This window comes from Coregonus clupeaformis, chromosome 1 (genome assembly GCF_020615455.1).
Source record: "Coregonus clupeaformis isolate EN_2021a chromosome 1, ASM2061545v1, whole genome shotgun sequence".
Classification (NCBI taxonomy): Eukaryota; Metazoa; Chordata; class Actinopteri; order Salmoniformes; family Salmonidae; genus Coregonus; species Coregonus clupeaformis.
The window spans coordinates 85,385,567-85,406,750 of NC_059192.1; the positions used below are offsets into that span (position 1 = coordinate 85,385,567).

Below are 21,184 nucleotides of genomic sequence, written 5' to 3' on the forward strand. Positions count from 1 at the left end.
GTGAAATAAATGTGACAACATTGGGATGCAAAATGTAAACATGTGAGAACATGAAATTACGAGACAACATTTGAGCACATGTGAAAGCTGAGATGTCCAATTTAGAATACTACTTTAAAAGGAATAGTTCCAATTCATCCCAAAGGTGTTTGATGGGGTTGAGGACAGGGCTCTGTGCAGGCCAGTCAAGTTCTTCCACACCGATCTCGACAAACCATTTCTGTATGGACCTCGGGGGCATTGTCATGCTGAAACATGCATCCCAAAACGGTTGCCACTTGCTGATTGGCAGCATACTGTAGCAGCAGCAGCCTATCAGAAGATTGTAGGAGTGGCTTATTCGAAGTGTGGCTTTCAGCTAGCTCTTTTTGGTCTCTCATGAGAGGGAATGTCATCCGAGTTAATGTGCTCTGTTATATTCTGTTCATAAACATTAAGCTTTTTCTCCAGCCTTGTCAAAGGCTGACATAAGTGCATGTGATACCAAAGAGCCATATGATATTTCATTCATAGCTAGTCACCATCTTATTATAATACTCACTTACCTATCAGCTACAGTAAGTTGTGAATTTTACAATAACCCACTTGCAACTAGTTGATAGTAAGTTATTGAAAACTAAACATGAACTTCCTGTGAACCAGCTGCCATTAAGCTTTTGGAAGAAGTACATTAACCTCTTAACAGTGCAGCTCTTGAATGTCACAAGTTCTTATAAAGATTGCAGAACTGACAGTGTCAAAAGAGGTGCTCAACCTTCATCAACATAACAATAAAACCACTTATACTGGTACAACATTTCCAATGAAGGATGGCACAAATACAACATATTTTAGACCATGCCCCCAAAAATGCTAATGCCCCCCGCCAGCACATTGCCCCGACCTACATTTCAAAGTGCAGTAATGATTGTACCCAATCCTGCGTTCGTAATCAAGTGGGAAGTGGGAATTACTAGTGGGAAATGCATCTATCATCCCGGAGTTCTGACTTCTCCCACATGCTGACCTCTGACATCACCTACTAAGGAAATTACCTCAATAACAGCTTTTCCGGCAATTAAATGTAACAAAACATTATTTATAAAAAGCTATCTATTAATATGTTTTTTTTTACTCTATAATTTCTTTACAAGCATAATAGCTGTACTTTTAGTTTATGGTTGACACAGCTTGTTGGCCATTAGCCAATTGGCATTTCTCAACAAGTTCAAAGCACATGAATGCATCCAACTGGTATTTACGACTTCACAACTGGTAAATTCCCACCTCCCACATGGTTATGAACGCAGCATTATATTTAATATATTGGGTAGAAAAATGTCCCGATATACTAGATTATCTACATGTACCCTAAAAAGGTACCGACCAGTACCATGTGAGTTCCTATGTGTACCTCTGAAGGTTCCTTATGTGTACCTTTGACCTTTTAGTACACCAAGGAACAACACTGTACCGTAACCGTTCTCTTATATTTGAGAGTGTGTGGATATACACTCGCCGGCCAGTTGATTAGGTACACCCATCTAGTACCGGGTCGGACCCCCTTTGCGTCCAGAACAACAAGGTGTTGGAAACGTTCCAAGGAGATTTTGGTCTATGATGACACGATGGCATCACGCAGTTGCTGCAGATTGGATGGTGGTACATTCATAATGCGAACAGCCCATTCCATCTCATTCCAAAGATGCTCTATTGGTTCCAGGTCTGGGGACTGCGCAGGCCATTCGAGTAAACTGAACTCACTGTCATGTTCCAGGTGATGTTTTTCCACTCCTCAATTGTCCAGTGTTGGTGATCACATGCCCACTGGAGCCACTTCTTCTTGTTTTAGCTGATCCTCTACTGCAATAGCCCATCCGTAACAAGGATCGACGAGTTGTGCTTTCCGAGATGCTGCACACCACTGTTGTACTGCGCCGTTATTTGTCTGTTTGTGGCCCGCCTGTTAGATTGCACGATTCTTGCCATTCTCCTTCGACCTCTTTCATCAACGAGCTGTTTTCACCCACAGGACTGCTGCTGACTGGATGTTTTTTGGTTTGTCGCACCATTCTCGGTAAACCCTAGCAGGGCCTAAAATTAACACCAGCCACCTGCCAAATGCGGGTAGATTTTGGCACTGGCGTGTAAGATGTTTATTTCACCAGCCACGTTGGCGGGTGGTCAGGGCTCCACAGTGCAAGCATTTCACTTGCATTTTTCAGTAAAAATAGTAAAGTATGATCACATTTATAGTAAAATAAATGCTGCAGTAGCTGTTTTCAAAGTATTTCTGCCGTATTCTTTCATAGCTGGTAAAATAATCGCACAAAGTCAAAGAACTACGAATCCTAAATGGCCTATTCCACCTCACGCTGCAACACTGCCTGGCTGGGGGCTGTGCGCACGTAAAGAGTGGAGTGAAAGATTCATTTTTAGAAGCGCTGCACACAGGCATAAAAGTTGGTCTAATTTACTTAAAATTAAAGTCTACTGAAGTGAGACTTTGTCCTTGTGGTTCTTGGCTATTTATATTGTTTTGTTCACATGCTAGATTGTTTTTCTATGTTTGAGTTTCAACTGCTAGGGAAGAGAAGAGAATGCTTCTACTAGTCAGACTCAATCTCACAGGCACAAACATGACTCGAGTCGCGCTACCACGGTAACCTCCCGCCATCTTGAAGAACGGTCTTGCATTAATGGCCATGTACTCTTATAATCTCCACTCGGCACAGCCAGAAGAGGACTGGCCACCCCTCGGAGCCTGGTTCCTCTCTAGGTTTCTTCATAGGTTCCTGCCTTTCTAGGGAGTTTTTCCTAGCAACCGTGCTTCTACATCTGCATTGCTTGCTGTTTGGGGTTTTAGGATGTTTTTTTTTATAAGCACTTTGTGACATCTGCTGATGTAAAAAGGGCTTTATAAATACATTTGATTTGATTTAAAGGGGCAGGTGAATTTCTGTGTCTCATCTGTGATATTTTGGTTAAAAGACTTAATTAAACAATATACCACATTACTTCTTACTAGTAATACATTTATTGTTTTAGAAACATTACAAAGCATGCTCATCCGTTTTTGTGTGTTTTGTTGGTATAATTTGAATGCCCCAAAAATATTTTGGGTGGTAAAAAATCTGAGTGGCTGGTAGATTTTTAAATCTCCCTGCCACAGTGGCTGGTGCACCAAAAAGAAAATGTTATGCCCTGAACCCTAGACACTTTCGTACGTGAAAAGCCAGGAGGGTGGCCGTTTCTGAGATACTGGATCAGGCACGCCTGGCACCGACAATCATACCATGCTCAGTCGCTTAGGTTACTCATTTCGCCCATTCTAACGTTCAATCGAACAGTAACTGAATGCCTCGATGCCTGCTTTATATAACAAGCCAGGGCCACGTGATTCACTGTCTGTAGGAGTGATACATTTTCGTGAACGGGGTGGTGTACCTCATAAACTGTATGCTCTTGGTAACGAGGTGTTTTTGCCCACAGGACTGCTGCTGACTGGATGTTTTTTGTATGTCGCATCTTGTGGCACTCCAGACCAAAAGGTTGCAAGTTTAAATCCCGAGAGCATTTATGCACACTTCGGGCTAGATTCTATCAGATCTGCACCAGCTATGCGGGTGTCGGTAATCACGTGTTTGGCCACAGACCTGGTGGTGAAGCAGGAAATTCAGGTTGCTGGCATCCAAGAGGTTGTGAGTTCAAATCCTCGGTGTGGTTGCGTCCCAAGTGTGCTAACCAATGTTGAGGTCAATTCCATTCAAGTTCCAGTCAATTCAGAAAGTGAACCAAATACCAATTCCAAATTTTCCAGTATTGAAAATAACTGTAATTGGAATTTCTGTATACCTGATTACAGTTTGTTGTTTCACATTATAAACTGGGTGGTTCGAGCCCTGAATGCTGGTTGGCTGACAGCCGTGGTATATCAGACCATATACCACGGGTATGAAAAAACATGTATTTTTTCTGCTCTAGTTACATTGGTAACCAGTTTATAATAGCAATAAGGCACCTCAGGGGTTTGTGATATATGGCCAATATACCACGGCTAAGGGCTGTGTCCAGGCACTCTGTGTTGCGTCGTGCGTAACAACTGTCCTTAGCCGTTGTATATTGGTCAAATACCACACACCCTCGTGCCTTACTGCTTAAAATGTATGCACGCATGACTGTAAGTCGCTTTGGATAAAAGCGTCTGCTAAATGGATTATTATTATTATTATTATTAAGTATATTTACTGCAGAAATACAGTTCAGCTGTAGAAATACATTAAAAGTTGTTTGCACTATTTTCTGTCGATTAAGGCAGCCCTCCGCACTGTGGGTTAAATGCAGAAGACACATTTCAGTTGAATGCATTCCGTTGAACAACTGACTAGGTATCCCCCTTTCCCTTCCTTTCACTGCAACTCAGTAGCTGGTAACTTATTATAAAATGACAGGATAAAAAAAAAAAAAAGTTTGTGCCATAAGCACATCTAAACAAGTATCCTATTAGTTTAAATGCAATTGCAAGTGAAGCGTACCAAGTTAATTTGCAGGACGGATCAAAAAGTACCCAAGAGCATTGTGATTCACAGTAAATATAGCAAAACACTATTACTGTAGAAATGTACAGTAAAATGACAAATATCGACCTCAAAATTAACAGCAATGGCTAACAGTGTAGTTTCATGTTATCACATATTGAAGCACATTATTTCATATGTGGAAAGTCACATGATTTCACAAGACATGAAAACATCTGTTTTTGGAATACTTCACATTTGACATTTCACGTGAAATCATGTCAAAACGTGTTTTTGGAACACTTCACGTGATTTATTTTTTACTTCACATGATCACGTTTTCACATGTGGAATTGCATTTGTTATCGCTGTTCAGCTAAAGTATGACCCAACCTGGAATTTGAATGCACAACCTCTGGATTTGAGGTACACTGACCTTTCTGCTGCGCCACAAAGTCTGTAGCATTCCCATACACATTCATTACCTATAATACATCTCCGCACTTAGAAAAAGACTGCCATCTGCACTGCTATTTTAGTTATCAGTTATTCATTTACATTTACATTTACGTCATTTAGAAGGATAACTTTATCCTATCCCAGGTATTCCTTAAAGAGGTGGGGTTTCAAATGTCTCCGGAAGGTGGTGAGTGACTCCGCTGTCCTGGCGTCGTGAGGGAGCTTGTTCCACCATTGGGGTGCCAGAGCAGCGAACAGTTTTGACTGTTATTCTGACTATTCTCTCATCATTGATTTCATTTACTTATTTCATCAATTTGAGGGTTTTCTGTATAGTTGTATAATGTTGGTGTGGCATATTATTCTGTTTTAATGGTACTCTTGAATCACTATGATATATATAATAGTTTTTCTTGAGTGTATGCAATCACGTCAAATATCACGTGAAGTGTTCCAAAAACACATGGTTTCACATGTGAAAATCCAGATCATCACATGTGAAGTGTTCCAAAAACACATGGTTTCACTTGTGCATTCATGTGATTTCCCACATCTGAAATCATGTGGTTTTTCCACAAGGGCAGGGCTCTAAAGTGCGACGAAGGAGTTTTATTTTGGGAGCACTGTGCGACTATGAAAAAAATCTTCCAGATAATAGTTGTTATAATGATAAGGCTTCACTGTACCGTTGTTTCCGAGTACCCTAGAGAAAAAAGCGAAAACGGCTTGCTTCTAGCCCAACCAGGTCAAAAGATCGGACTCATATTACCGGCGCAACATTTTTATCTTCCTATAGCGGATCGCCAGGACCGCATTTTACATTCATAAACCATGTCGTGGGTCGTTCTAAAACTACACGCGCGTCGTTAATAATTTGTTTACACTTTGTTCAATCATGTTACCTCATTGGCTAGCTAGCTAACAACCTGGTAACTTTACCAGTATATCCAAACATTTGGGGGCACAGAAAGAAAGGAAAAGGGATAGCTTCTCCAGGAGATCAATGATCATAGCAATGAATGAATGAAAGATCTCTTGCATGTCGTCATCACAAACCTGACATTTTTAAAGAGACATTGTACAATTTACAATAGGAAAATAGTGCTTTTACACAATGTAAAAACCTAATATTCCACAAATTACTTTGTAATTTAAATGACAGGTATTCAGATAAACATTTTAGCTTTTAACATAAACTAATGTCTTTACAGTGTTACATATTAGTTTCTAAGGCACAACATGTGCTTCAAAAGTAGCTAGAATAAATATAGGCCGTATCTCAATAAATACAAATCGTATTTTCTGGTGCGCCTACATTTCATGTGGTGCTCCTAACTTTTTTAAGTTGAGAGCACCAGTGCTATCAATGAAAAATGTGAATTTGGAGCCCTGCTTCGTACAGAACGAGGGAAAGGAAGGAAGGCTTACCAGCCTGGTCCACCTCAGCCTCAGCCTCCAGACGCAGAAACACGTCCTCCAGCGTTGTCATGGACACCCCGTAGTTGATGATGCCCAGGTCTGGCCTGCAGTCTAGTTCTGAGAACAATCCTGAGAAAGGGAGTGAAGTCAAGGTACAGTAAGTACAGAACCACAGATCTAAAACTCTACCTGATATTGATGAACCATAGCAATATAATTCCTAGAAGGTGAATAGCCCCTCGGACCATAGCAATTTGACTTCCCCCTCATGGGTACACTCAATAGGAATTATATTCCTATGATATTAGCTATCAACTGAGTCTTAGTACAGAGATTCGTTTCTGACCTGAAAAGGTGTCCATGCTTTCGAAAGGGAGGGTGAACGTCAGCTCAGCCTCTTGTTGCCGTGACAACTGCGCCTTGGGGACGTGGTGCTTGACCAATGAGGTGACACTATCCACCTCGCACCGTTCACCAATAGACATTCTATAGGAAGAAAACATCTTATTTAGCTGTGGTATGTATGCATTCATCTTACTGTCATCAAACAACATAATTTACAAAGAAACAATGTGCTGGATGGCTTAAATGGGTCAAAATGCTTTAGGACGAGATACGTTTTATAGTGCATTTTAAGTGAAATTTGGAGAGCTGTCTGCCGAACTTACCTGAGGTGGTATCCTACTCCACACTTGGTCTTGAGGTATAGGGAAGAACCAACACACTTGAGTTGGCCCTGAGAGATCACAGCTTTGCGGTCTAGAAGAAGGGAACGGGAAAATACAGAAAGAGAGAGAAAGAAATCGAAAGAGATATCGAGAAAGAGATAAATCAAAATGGAGTGTGAAAGATGTAAGTGTATTGAGGGTTAAAGAGAACCCTGCTACAGATGAACACATTGTTAGACATAGAGAGGGAAGAGATGGGTGTACCAGCCAGTATGTCTGCCTCGTCCATGTAATGTGTGCTGAGCACTGTGACTCTGCCTGCTCTGCGACTCTTCAGCAGAGACCACACCTGGTGTCTGGAACAGGGGTCCATACCAGCCGTAGGCTCATCCAGGAGCAGGATCTAAACATATATACACACACACACAAAATCTAATCAAATGTTATTAGTCACATGTGTGGACACAGGTGTGGACTAACAGTGAAATACTTACTTACGGGACTTTCCCAACAATGCAGAGAGAAAGAAAATAGAGAAATAATAGAAAAGTAAAACACGTAATAATAAAAGTAACAATAGATACACAATTAGTAACAATAACTTGGCTATAGACAAGGGGTACCAGTACTGAGTCGATGTGCAAGGGTACGAGGTAATTGAGGCAGATATGTACATATACCTAGGAATAAAGTTACAGATAATAAACAGTAGCAGCAGCGTATGTGATGATGCAAAAAAGGTGAATGCAGATAGTCCGGTTAGCTGTTTGGGAGGGGTTGAGTGGAGCTGAAGAGTGGGATTGAAAACAACAAGATAACTAATGTAAAATATGCTGGGTCCGTAAAATGTATATGGGTTCGGCACTTTTGTGAAATGGCACAGTTAAAAATATATGACAAAGTAGAAATCAAGCTGGATGGGCTTCGGAGATGGATGGGAGGGGTTGATGGTAGCTGAAGGATGGGATTAAAAACAAACAAAAGATAACTGCTGTAAGGTGCATTTTGTCCGTAAAATTTATATAGTATGTATAAGCTGGAAATAGAAGCCTAAGTGTTGTTGTCCATTCGTTTACTCCAATTAGGAGAGGGGTGGGTAAGGGTTAGGGGAAAATAATAAAGGAAAATATATTTAAAAAATATATGCATGTGTATGTATGTATATATTTACAAAAATATATGGGGGATTGGAAATGATGCAGACAATGACATTGATGGAATCTATAATCTATCTGCACTATTAAAGCTGATCTATCCCCCCAAAAATATAATAAAAAATTAAAACTATTTAGCAGTCTTATGGCTTGGGGGTAAAAGCTGTTCAGGGTCCTGTTGGATCCAGACTTGGTGCAATGGTACCACTTGCCGTGCGGTAGCAGACAGACAGACATGTAGACAGACAGGCAGACACACGAGACAGAGAGAGACAGAGAGAGAGAGACATTTGGGTCTGGGAAACCAGTCCTATAAAGTCTGAAATGAACCCCAGAAGAAGGCCATTTGTCTTGTGTTGTGAAGGTGGATGACCCAGGATCCAGCTACCTTGGGGTCTCCCAGAATGGCTATGCCCACAGACAGTTTCCTCTTCTGGCCTCCACTCAGGTTCTTAGCCTGGGCGTCCATGATCTTCTCCAGATCTAGATCCTTCAGCACCTTGGAGACCTAATGGACAGATCAAACACACAGGTGGAAGGAGGGAGAGAAAAGGATGTAATCACAAACAACACTGACTCAATATTATCCATCTTGTGAGTTGAAGCTGAATTCAGAAATACAGAAGCAACAAAGGCCCGCCAGTTAACAACCAGCCATGCTAGAGTGACCGAGTGATCATATATGATGCATTTTACATTTAACTAATTTAGCAGACGCTCTTATCCAGAGTGACTTGAAACAGCTTACAGCAGCACAACATCACAAGTAAAACCTTCTTGAAAATAGCCGCTATCAATATCTGTACTGGTAATACAAATCCCGTCACCTCATTGTCAATGTCAGAGGGGAGAATCCCTTTAATGGCAGCGAATATCCTCAGGTGCTCTTCTACAGTCAGCACGTCAAAGATGATGTTGAACTGAGGGCAGATGCCAACCAGCTGCTTCATCTCTGCCCCCTCAGCGATCTCTGCCACCGGGGAGCCGTAGATGGAGGCGTGGCCGTCGGTCGGAGGGCAGATCCCACACAGGATGTTCATCAGAGTGGACTTCCCCGCTCCGCTGTGGCCCAGGAGGGCCGTGATCTGACCCTCGTAGATGTCAAAGGTCAAGCCTGGATAGAAGGGGAGGGTTGACATAAAGACATTAGGTTCTACGAAGAGCCTCTTATGGAGCCAGCTTCTCGGACACAGATTAAGCCTAATCATGGATGAGGATTAACAGAGAAAGACAACATCAGGATCTGTTAAGGAAGTTCAGAACTCTGGCAATTTCCAATTTGTCTGTTAGATATGACAACTAGAAAAGAGGCTCCACACAAGGCTGACGAGAAATACGTAGAGGAATAAGCCTTACCCCTCAGAGCTTCCACGATGCTGTCCTTCTCTTTGTACACCTTGCGGATGTTGTTAATGCTGCCAGGGTGGGGAGATACAGAGACGAGGGTAAACAACAACAACAGGTTTCAATCTGGCACTCAGTCTTTCTGGGTCAAAGCTAATGGAAGTGTCCAGGCTGCCAGCAGACCAAGCCAGTGGGTTCCTATCAGGTGCTCATCTATATCGATTCAGCTCAGCTGAGGTTCTCTTTTCCCCTGGTAACTCTAAAAGCCTGTATTTCTGTCCTGGAAAGTCAATAATGGGGCCAGGTTTCTCCATAATGTAAGAGGATATATCGGCCTGATCCGGACCTGTCGGGCCGAGGCGGCCACAGAGTCTATTTTCAAACCCACTTGTTACAGAGAGACAAGCGTTCTCTTCCAGCCAGGGACAGGAGCATTATGATAAGAAAGAAAGATCATCTGCACCAAAACATTTCATATCAGGCACCATCAGAACTGACGTGAAGGGAATGTTGCTTTTATCTAACAGGGACAGTCAGGCACTGATTCACACTATAGGGCCGGCCCGAACCTTACTGTGTTCCCTTCACATTGTCCTTTCCAGCATGGTTCAAGCAACTATAGAGGTAAAGTAAGTAGCCTTGTCCGAGCGTGAGACAGCTTCATGTACAACTACACCCATTGGACAGGACGCTTCAAGCAACTATGGTGGATGCGTAACCAGGCCAGCTCAGTACAGCTTGGCTTAGATCAGTAGTGTGGAAAGGGTATAAAGGGGAGGCTCTTACCGGATGGCTTCTTTCCCCCTGAACTCCGGAGAGACGGGCTCCACAGACTCATCCACTCCTGGGGCCCCGTTCACCTCCGTCTCGCACACAGAGCTCACCTCGACGTAGCGCTTACTGCGCTTGGACCAATAGGACGGCTTTAGGAAGTAGACCAGGGAGCGCCGCATGCCAAACTCACCTGGACGAAGGATACAGAAATATGGAAGGTCATTTGTGGTAAATAGACAGGTCTCTCTTGAAAAAAAATAATCTAAATCAAGACCAAGCTGTATGAGTAAAGGTTAAATGAAATCAATACTTCCTTCATGTGTTGAGAAGAGAGGAGAAGTCAAAACAGTACCTGGTAGGACCTGGTCCAGGTAGACAGCCAGCAGCAGGTAGAGTATACAGTCCAGGATCAGCATGAGAAGGGGGGCGTAGAGGGGATGGGGGCCGTTGGCCAGGGTAGAGAACACAGCTCCGTCCCCCTGGGCCTCCAGGTACACCACCTCGACACAAAAAGAATAGAACAGAATAGCTGTATTACATGGGGGTGGTCTCTGTAAACATTGCACACTTTGTCCTGGACAACATTGACAATAAAATGTTGGGCAATTCCATGGTAACAGGCTGATGCTGTGAGTCCGGTTTTTCCACTTTAAAATGTATGTCAAACAAAAACCAATGATTACAAATTAAACAAACCATACAACTTTATACACAAGGATTACTTGTAACAATTTCCACAGAAAATTGTACAAAAACACATTTACTTTATGAACAGATTTGCAGATGCAAAGTTTGGTAACAGAATGACGGTTTGTGCTGTTTGTTCTATGATTCTGTTACCAAACTTTGCACCGTTTCGCAACAGAAAATGTGCGCTTCTATTGGCCAAGTCCAGTTAGTCGCTCCCTGTTTCGGTCCCTTTTCTCCAGTTTGGTGCTGAATGAACATGACACGGGTGTTGACTGTGTTGGTTACCTGGGCGATGCCGATGGAGAATGCGCTGGGGGACAGCAGACAGAGAACCCAGACCAGCGGCTGGGGAAAGTCCTTCATCAGGACAGTGAACAGGGACAGGCAGCCGAACACCACAGTCAGCATTGAGCCCACCGTACTGGCAAACTTAGGCTTCTTAAACAGAGGGGTCAGCATGAAGGAGAAGAAGATCTGGGGAAGGATAAAAGAGAAGAGTTTAAAAGGGTAGTTCACTTTGAGGTCTGAAATCGGATGGAAACGATAACATTCTAGGTAAGTAAAAAATAACCTACACTTAAAAAAAGTGAACTATCCCTTTATTATGGCCTGTCACAGCCAAAGAAAGTCAACCCAATGCAGCGTCATATCTATTGGTAGAGGGGAGTTAAAGGTTAACAACATCCTATGGTAACTGAAATTAGGAAGTCAATCTCAAGTCTAATCCGTGACACACATGGCACATTAAATAGAAATCTTGGCCTTAAAACTTCACTTTTTCTTTGGACATCTTTCCTCTGCCACGCACATAAAAGCGTCTGCTAAATATAAATATATATACAGTGCCTACAGAAAGTATTCATACCCCTCGAGTTATTCTGTTGTGTTACAGCCTGAATTGAAAATACTTTTTTTTTTTTTCTCTCACCCATCTACACACAATACCCCATGATGACAAAGTGACATGTTTTTTTTTTTATGTTTGCAAATTTATTGAAAATGAAATACAGAAATATTCATTTACATAAGTATTCACACCCCTGAGTCAATACATGTTAGAATCACCTTTGGCAGCGATTACAGCTGTGAATCTTTCTGGGTAAGTCTCTAAGAGCTTTCCTCACCTGGATTTCACAATATTTGCACATTATTGTTTTTTTAATTCTTCAAGCTCTGTGAAGTTGATTGTTGATCATTGCTAGACAGCCATTTTCATGTCTTGCCATAGATTTTCAAGATGATTTAAGTCAAAACTGTAACTAGGACACTCAGGAACATTCAATGTCGTATTGATAAGCAACTTTTAGGTGTTATAGGTGATTTTCCTGCTGAAAAGTGAATGTCTCCCAGTGTCTGTTTGAAAGCAGACTGAACCAGGTTTTCCTCTAGGATTTTGCCTGTGCTTAGCTCTATTCCATTTATTTTTATCCTTACAAAAACTCCCTAGTCCTTGCCGATGACAAGCATACCCATAACATGATGCAGCCACCACCATGCTTGAAAATATGAAGAGTGATACTCAGTGATGTGTTGGATTTGCCCCAAACATAACGCTTTGTATTCAGGACATAAAGTTAATTTCTTTGCAATTTCTTTTGAAAGTTTTACTTTAGTGCCTTATAGGATGCATGTTTTTGAATATTTTAATTATGTACAGGCTTCCTTCTTTTCACTCTGTCATTTGTTAGTATTGTGGAGTAACTACAACGTTGTTGATCCATCCTCAGTTTTCTCCTATCACTCCGGCAACTGAGTTAACAATGACGCCTGTATCTTTGTAGTGATTGGGTATATTGACACAACATCCAAAGTGTAATTAATAACTTCACCATGCTCAAAGGGATATTCAATGTCTGCTTAGTTTTTTTTTAACCCATCTACCAATAGGTGTCCTTCTTTACGAGGCATTGGAAAACATTCCTTGTATTTGTGGTTGAATATGTGTTTGAAATTCACTGCTCGACTGAGGGACCTTACAGATAATTGTATGTGTGGGGTACAGATATTATTTTTCATCAATCTACACACAACACCCCATAACGACAAAGCGAAAACAGGTCTTTAGAAAAAATATTAAATAAATGATTTATATAAGTATTCAGACCCTTTGCTATGAGACTCGAAATTGAGCACAGGTGCATCCTGTTTCCATTGTTCATCCTTGAGATGTCTCTACAACTTGATTGGAGTCCACCTGTGGTAAATTTAATTGTTTGGACATGACTTGGAAAGGCACACACCTGTCTATATAAGGTCCCACAATTGACATTGCATGTCAGAGCAAAAACCAAGCCATGAGGTTGAAGGAATTGTCCATAGAGCTCCGAGACAGGATTGTGTCGAGGCACAGATCTGGGGAAGGGTACCAAAAAATGTCTGCAGCATTGAAGGGCCCCAAGAACACAGTGGCCTCCATTATTCTTGTTTGGAACAACCAAGACTCTTTCTAGAGCTGGCCGCCTGGCCAAACTGAGCATTAGGGGGAGAAGGGCCTTGGTCAGGGAGGTGACCAAGAACCAGATGGTCACTCTGACAGAGCTCCTCTGTGGAGATGGGAGAACCTTCGAGAAGGACAACCATCTCTGCAGCACTCAACCAATTAGGCCTTTATGGTAGAGTGGCCAGACGGAAGCCACTCCTCAGTAAAAGGCACATGACAGCCCACTTGGAGTTTGCCAAAAGGCACCTTAAGGACTCTCAGACCATGAGAAACAAGATTCTCTGGTCTGATGAAACCAAGATTGAACTCTTTGGCCTGAATACCAAGCGTCACATCTGGAGGAAACCTGGCACCATCCCTACGGTGAAGCATGGTGGTGGCAGCATCATGCTGTGGGGATGTTTTTCAGCGGCAGGGACTGGGAGACTAGTCAGTATCGAGGGAAAGATGAATGGAGCAAAGTACAGAGAAATCCTTGATGAAAACCTGCTCCAGAGCGCTCAGGACAACAGACTGGGGCGAAGTTTCACCTTCCAGCAGGACAACAACCCTAAGCACACAGCCAAGACAACGCAGGAGTACCTTCGGAACAAGACTCCGAATGTCCTTGAGTGGCCCAGCCAGAGCCTGGACTTGAACCCGATCAAACATCTCTGTGGAAACCTGAAAATAGTTGTGCAGCGACGTTCCCCATCCAACCTGACAGAGTTTGAGAGGATCTGCAAAGAAGAATGGGAGAAACTCCCCAAATACAGGTGTGCCAAGCTTGTAGTGTCTTACCCAAGAAGACTCAAGGCTGTAATCGCTGCAACGGTGCTTCAACAAAATACTGAGTAAAGGGTTTGAATACGTATGTAAATGTTATATTTCCGTTTTTTTTTTATTCTAAATTTGCAAAAAAATCTAAAAACCTGTTTTTGCTTGGTCATTATGTGGTATTGTGTGTAAATTGATGAGGGAAAAAAACAATTTAATCAATTTTAGAATAAGGCTGTAACATAAAAAAATGTTGGTTGGAGTCTGTTTGATTGAGTGTGTGGACAGGTGTCTTTTATACAGGTAACGAGTTCAAACAGGTGCAGTTAATACAGGTAATGAGTGGAGAACAGGAGGGCTTCTTAAAGAAAAACTAACAGGTCTGTGAGAGCCGGAATTCTTACTGGTTGGTAGGTGATCAAATACTAATGTCATGCAATAAAATGCAAATTAATTACTTAAAAATCATACAATGTGATTTTCTGGATTTTTGTTTTAGATTCCGTCTCTCACAGTTGAAGTGTACCTATGATAAAAAATTACAGACCTCTACATGCTTTGTAAGTAGGAAAACCTGCAAAATCGGCAGTGTATCAAATACTTGTTCTCCCCACTGTGTATATATATATATATATATATATATATATATATATATATATATATATATATATATATTGTGTATGTGTGTCAGTGTATCTCAGTTGTTAGAGCATGGCGCTTGCAACGCCAGGGTTGTGGGTTCGATTCCCACGGGGGGCCAGTATGAAAAATGTATGCACTCAGTAAAGGTAAGTCGCTCTGGATAAGAGCGTCTACTAAATGACTAAAAATCTAAAAAATTAAAATATACAGTACCAGTCGAAAGTTTGGACACACCTACTCATTCAAGTGTTTTTCTTTATTTTTCATATTTTCTACATTGTAGAATAATAGTGAAGACATAAAAACTATGAAATGACACATATGGAATCATGTAGTAACCAAAAAAGTGTTAAACAAATCCAAATATATTTTATATTTGAGATTCTTCAAATAGCCACCCTTTGCCTTGATGACAGCTTTGCACACTCTTGGCATTCTCTCAACCAGCTTCATGAGGTAGTCACCTGGAATGCAATTCAATTAACAGGTGTGCCTTCTTAAAAGTTCATTTGTGGAATTTCTTTCCTTCTTAATGCGTTTGAGCCAATCAGTTGTGTTGTGACAAGGTAGGGGGGTATAGAGAAGATAGCCCTATTTGGTAAAAGACCAAGTCCATATTATGGCAAGAACAGCTCAAATAAACAAAGAGAAACGATAGTCCATCATTACTTTAAGACATGAAGGTCAGTCAATACGGAACATTTCAAGAACTTTGAAAGTTTCTTCAAGTGCAGTCGCAAAGACCATCAAGCGCTATGATGAAACTGGCTCTCATGAGGACCGCCATAGGAATGGAAGACCCAGAGTTACCTCTGCTGAAGAGGATAAGTTCATTAGAGTTACCAGCCTCAGAAATTGCAGTCCAAATAAATGCTTCACAGAGTTCAAGTCACAGACACATCTCAACATCAACTGTTCAAAGGGGACTCTGTGAATCAGGCCTTCATGGTCGAATAGGTGCAAAGACACCACTACTAAAGGACATCAATATGAAGAAGAGACCTGCTTGTGCCAAGAAACATGAGCAATGGACATTAGACCGGTGGAAAGTTTTCCTTTGGTCTGGAATCCAAATTGGAGATTTTGGGTTCCAACCACCGTGTCTTTGTGAGACGGGGTGTGGGTGAACGGATGATCTCGGCATGTGTATTTCCCACCAAAAGCATGGAGAAGGAGGTTTGTGACACTGTCTGTGATTTATTTAGAATTCAAGGCACACTTAACCAGCATGGCTACCACAGCATTCTACAGCAATACGCCATCCCATCTGGTTTGCGCTTAGTGGGACTATCATTTGTTTTTCAACAGGACAATGACCAAAAACACACCTCCAGGCTGTGTAAGGGCTATTTGACCAAGAAGGAGAGTGATGGAGTGCTGCATCAGATGACCTGGCCTCCACAATCCCCCGACCTCAACCCGACCTCAACCCAATTGAGATGGTTTGGAATGAGTAGGTTTGTCCAAACTTTTGACTGGTAGTATACAGTGGGGAAAAAAGTATTTAGTCAGCCACCAATTGTGCAAGTTCTCCCACTTAAAAAGATGAGAGAGGCCTGTAATTTTCATCATAGGTACACGTCAACTATGACAGACAAATTGACGAAAAAAAATCCAGAAAATCACATTGTAGGATTTTTAATGAATTTATTTGCAAATTATGGTGGAAAATAACTATTTGGTCACCTACAAACAAGCTAGATTTCTGGCTCTCACAGACCTGTAACTTCTTCTTTAAGAGGCTCCTCTGTCCTCCACTCATTACCTGTATTAATGGCACCTGTTTGAACTTGTTATCAGTATAAAAGACACCTGTCCACAACCTCAAACAGTCACACTCCAAACTCCACTATGGCCAAGACCAAAGAGCTGTCAAAGGACACCAGAAACAAAATTGTAGACCTGCACCAGGCTGGGAAGACTGAATCTGCAATAGGTAAGCAGCTTGGTTTGAAGAAATCAACTGTGGGAGCAATTATTAGGAAATGGAAGACATACAAGACCACTGATAATCTCCCTCGATCTGGGGCTCCACGCAAGATCTCACCCTGTGGGGTCAAAATGATCACAAGAACGGTGAGCAAAAATCCCAGAACCACACGGGGGGACCTAATGAATGACCTGCAGAGAGCTGGGACCAAAGTAACAAAGCCTACCATCAGTAACACACTACGCCGCCAGGGACTCAAATCCTGCAGTGCCAGACGTGTCCCCTGCTTAAGCCAGTAAATGTCCAGGCCCGTCTGAAGTTTGCTAGAGTGCATTTGGATGATCCAGAAGAGGATTGGGAGAATGTCATATGGTCAGATGAAACCAAAATATAACTTTTTTGGTAAAAACTCAACTCGTCGTGTTTGGAGGACAAAGAATGCTGAGTTGCATCCAAAGAACACTATACCTACTGTGAAGCATGGGGGTGGAAACATCATGCTTTGGGGCTGTTTTTCTGCAAAGGGACCAGGATGACTGATCCGTGTAAAGGAAAGAATGAATGGGGCCATGTATCGTGAGATTTTGAGTGAAAACCTCCTTCCATCAGCAAGGGCATTGAAGATGAAACGTGGCTGGGTCTTTCAGCATGACAATGATCCCAAACACACCGCCCGGGCAACGAAGGAGTGGCCTCGTAAGAAGCATTTCAAGGTCCTGGAGTGGCCTAGCCAGTCTCCAGGTCTCAACCCCTTAGAAAATCTTTGGAGGGAGTTGAAAGTCCGTGTTGCCGAGCGATAGCCCCAAAACATCACTGCTATAGAGGAGATCTGCATGGAGGAATGGGCCAAAATACCAGCAACAGTGTGTGAAAACCTTGTGAAGACTTACAGAAAACGTTTGACCTGTGTCATTGCCAACAAATGGTATATAACAAAGTATTGAGAAACTTTTGTTATTGACCAAATACTTATTTTCCACCATAATTTGCAAATAAATACATAAAAAATCCTACAATGTGATTTTCTGGATTTTTTCCCCTCATTTTGTCTGTCATATTTGACGTGTACCTATGATGAAAATTACAGGCCTCTCTCATCTTTTTAAGTGGGAGAACTTGCACAATTGGTGGCTGACTAAATACTTTTTTTCCCCACTGTATATATATATATATATATATATACACAGTGAGGGAAAAAAGGATTTGATCCCCTGCTGATTTTGTACGTTTGCCCACTGACAAAGAAATGATCAGTCTATAATTTTTATGGTAGGTTTATTTGAACAGTGAGAGACAGAATAACTACAAAAAAAATGCAGAAAAACGCATGTCAAAAATGTTATAAATTGATTTGCATTTTAATGAGGGAAATAAGTATTTGACCCCCTCTCAATCAGAAAGATTTCTGGCTCCCAGGTGTCTTTTATACAGGTAACGAGCTGAGATTAGGAGCACACTCTTAAAAGGGAGTGCTCCTAATCTCAGTTTGTTACCTGTATAAAAAAACACCTGTCCACAGAAGCAATCAATCAATCAGATTCCAAACTCTCCACCATGGCCAAGACCAAAGAGCTCTCCAAGGATGTCAGGGACAAGATTGTAGACCTACACAAGGCTGGAATGGGCTACAAGACCATCGCCAAGCAGCTTGACAACAGTTGGTGCGATTATTTGCAAATGGAAGAAACACAAAAGAACTGTCAATCTTCCTCGGCCTGGGGCTCCTCGTTGCAATGAGTTGCAATGATCATGAGAACGGTGAGGAATCAGCCCAGAAGTACACGGGAGGATCTTGTCAATGATCTCAAGGCAGCTGGGACCATAGTCACCAAGAAAACAATTGGTAACACACTACGCCGTGAAGGACTGAAATCATGCAGCGCCCGCAAGGTCCACCTGCTCAAGAAAGCACATATACATGCCCGTCTGAAGTTTGCCAATGAACATCTGAATGATTCAGAGGAGAACTGGGTGAAAGTGTTGTGGTCAGATGAGACCAAAATCGAGCTCTTTGGCATCAAATCAACTCACCGTGTTTGGATGAGGAGGAATGCTGCCTATGACCCCAAGAACACCATCCCCACCGTCAAACATGGAGGTGGGAACATTATGCTTTGGGGGTGTTTTTCTGCTAAGGGGACAGGACAACTTCACCACATCGAAGGGATGATGGACGGGGCCATGTACCGTCAAATCTTGGGTGAGATCCTCCTTCCCTCAGCCAGGGCATTGAAAATGGGTCATGGATGGGTATTCCAGCATGACAATGACCCAAAACACACGGCCAAGGCAACAAAGGAGTGACTCAAGAATAATCACATTAAGGTCCTGGAGTGGCCTAATCAGTCTCCAGACCTTAATCCCATTGAAAATCTGTGGAGGGAGCTGAAGGTTCGAGTTGCCAAACGTCAGCCTCGAAACCTTAATGACTTGGAGAAGATCTGCAAAGAGAAGTGGGACAAAATCCCTCCTGAGATGTGTGCAAACCTGGTGGCCAACTACAAGAAACGTCTGACCTCTGTGATTGCCAACAAGGGTTTTGCCACCAAGTACTAAATCATGTTTTGCAGAGGGGTCAAATACTTATTTCCCTCATTAAAATGCAAATCAATTCATAAAAAATTTGACATGCGTTTTTCTGGATTTTTTTGTTGTTATTCTGTCTCTCACTGTTCATATAAACCTAACATTAAAATTATAGACTGATCATGTCTTTGTCAGTGGGTAAATGTACAAAATCAGCAGGGGATCAAATACTTTTTTCCCTCACTGTATATATGTATATATATATATATATATATATATATATATATATTGTGACGTCACGAGAGGCTACACAGCTTTCAGCGGGATTGCTCAAGTAGTGCAAGGAGACAAGGTTCAAACAAAACAAGGATTTTATTATAGGTCTTGGGAAATTAACGAAAATATAACAAAATTCTGTTCTCTTGTGGCTCTTTAAGGGTTAACAGTTCAGGGATGTCTCTTCCACATCCAGAATCATAATTCTCACTCGCTCAGATAACTTTTCCCCAGCCTTACTGTAGTCCACGTTGCAGCTAGTGGCCAACCCAGCAAAAAGTCCTTCCACATGTCTCTCACGTATTTCCACAGGTGCATATATCCAAAGGTGAGTATTTCCCAAAGGTAAGTATCTCCAAATCCTTATATTCCTCATGGAAGTGGACGTGCAGCACTCTTGTCCTCCAGAGAGCCCAGGTTGGAGACTGTGTCTCTTCACCCCCCCCACACACTCCCTCAGTGTGTCTCTTCCCTTCCCTAGTCTTCAGCTCATCAGCTCCTCATTTGTTCCAGCTGCGTGGGAAGATTGGCCATAGAGGGGTGGAGTTCCCGACCATACCAGCAGATGGAGCCATAGCTGTCTGGGTTTGCAGCCACCTCAGGGGGATGTAACGTCCCTCCAGGACACAGCCTCTCGTGACATCACACATCCCCCTCCTCGGGACCGACGTCCTCGTCGGGGTAAAGGCAGCGAAGAAGGCATCACGCCGGGAGAGGGCGTCCGCATTGCCGTGGTGCTTGCCAGCCTGCTCTCTCTTCAACTCCTCCACCTCTAGGACCAGGGACTCAGCCTCCTGTTGTCTCTCCTTGAGTTTCTTACTGAACGCATCAGCCTTGGTTTTAGCAGAGTTTAGCTTCTGTTGAGCAGCTTTCAGTTCCTTCTCTCTCTCTGCCTCCGCATTCTTCATCTTGTTCTCCAACACCTTGTACTTCTCCTCTGCCTTCTTCTGGACCTCCTTACTACTGCGCAGGGTCTCCTCACACTCCTCGATGGTCCTGCGCAGCCTCTCCAGCTCCTCCTGTTGCTTATGGAAGGAGCTCTGTTGGAGTTTAGCCTGGAGGATATCTAACTCTTCTGTCTTCATGTCTAACTGTTGCTTTAACAAACGATACCTCTCAGCGGTCCCCTTCAGACCAGACAGTTCTTTGTTCAGATTCTGTAGCTCCGTCTCTGTGTCGGTCTGGGCACCTGCCATCCCTATCAGAGCCCGGGCGGGAGTGAGTAACTCGGAGGATTGCACCGGAGCCTTCCCAGGATGAGTCTTGCCTCTCCGTTTCCGAGGTACTCGGGTTATCCTCTCCTGAGACTCTCTCCAGAGTGGGTAAAAGGCTGGGCAGTCTCGTCCAATTAGGACAGGGACGGGGAGGGAATCAACCACCCCCGCCGTCGTGTGTATGGTTCCCCGTGTGCTGGTCATTGTAAGTTCAGTAATGGGGTATTCTCTGGTGTCCCCATGGACACAGGAAACTGGGAGGACTTTCCCCGGGGTCAGACACGTTGGGCCCACCAAATCCTTACGCACCAGGGTGGCCCGGCTACCAGAATCCAGTAAGGCCTCCACATCATGGTGATTCACAGTTACCGGGCAGGTGGGGGTCGATCTGGGCCG

General features: G+C 42.8%; 1 protein-coding gene across 1 annotated transcript in view; it reads right to left on the bottom strand.

Moving 5' to 3' along the window:
* LOC121575690 (cholesterol transporter ABCA5) overlaps window positions 1-21,184 on the bottom strand; it is an 87,680-nt gene that overhangs the window by 38,998 nt on the left and 27,498 nt on the right. Inside the window, exons 8-17 of the mRNA XM_041888966.2 lie at window positions 11,290-11,478; window positions 10,667-10,814; window positions 10,327-10,504; window positions 9,553-9,611; window positions 9,024-9,310; window positions 8,585-8,704; window positions 7,307-7,445; window positions 7,043-7,133; window positions 6,721-6,860; window positions 6,384-6,503 (exon numbers count right to left, since the gene is read on the bottom strand). Coding sequence (XP_041744900.1) covers window positions 6,384-6,503; window positions 6,721-6,860; window positions 7,043-7,133; window positions 7,307-7,445; window positions 8,585-8,704; window positions 9,024-9,310; window positions 9,553-9,611; window positions 10,327-10,504; window positions 10,667-10,814; window positions 11,290-11,478 — 1,471 coding nt within the window. The remainder of the gene's footprint in view (window positions 1-6,383; window positions 6,504-6,720; window positions 6,861-7,042; window positions 7,134-7,306; window positions 7,446-8,584; window positions 8,705-9,023; window positions 9,311-9,552; window positions 9,612-10,326; window positions 10,505-10,666; window positions 10,815-11,289; window positions 11,479-21,184) is intronic.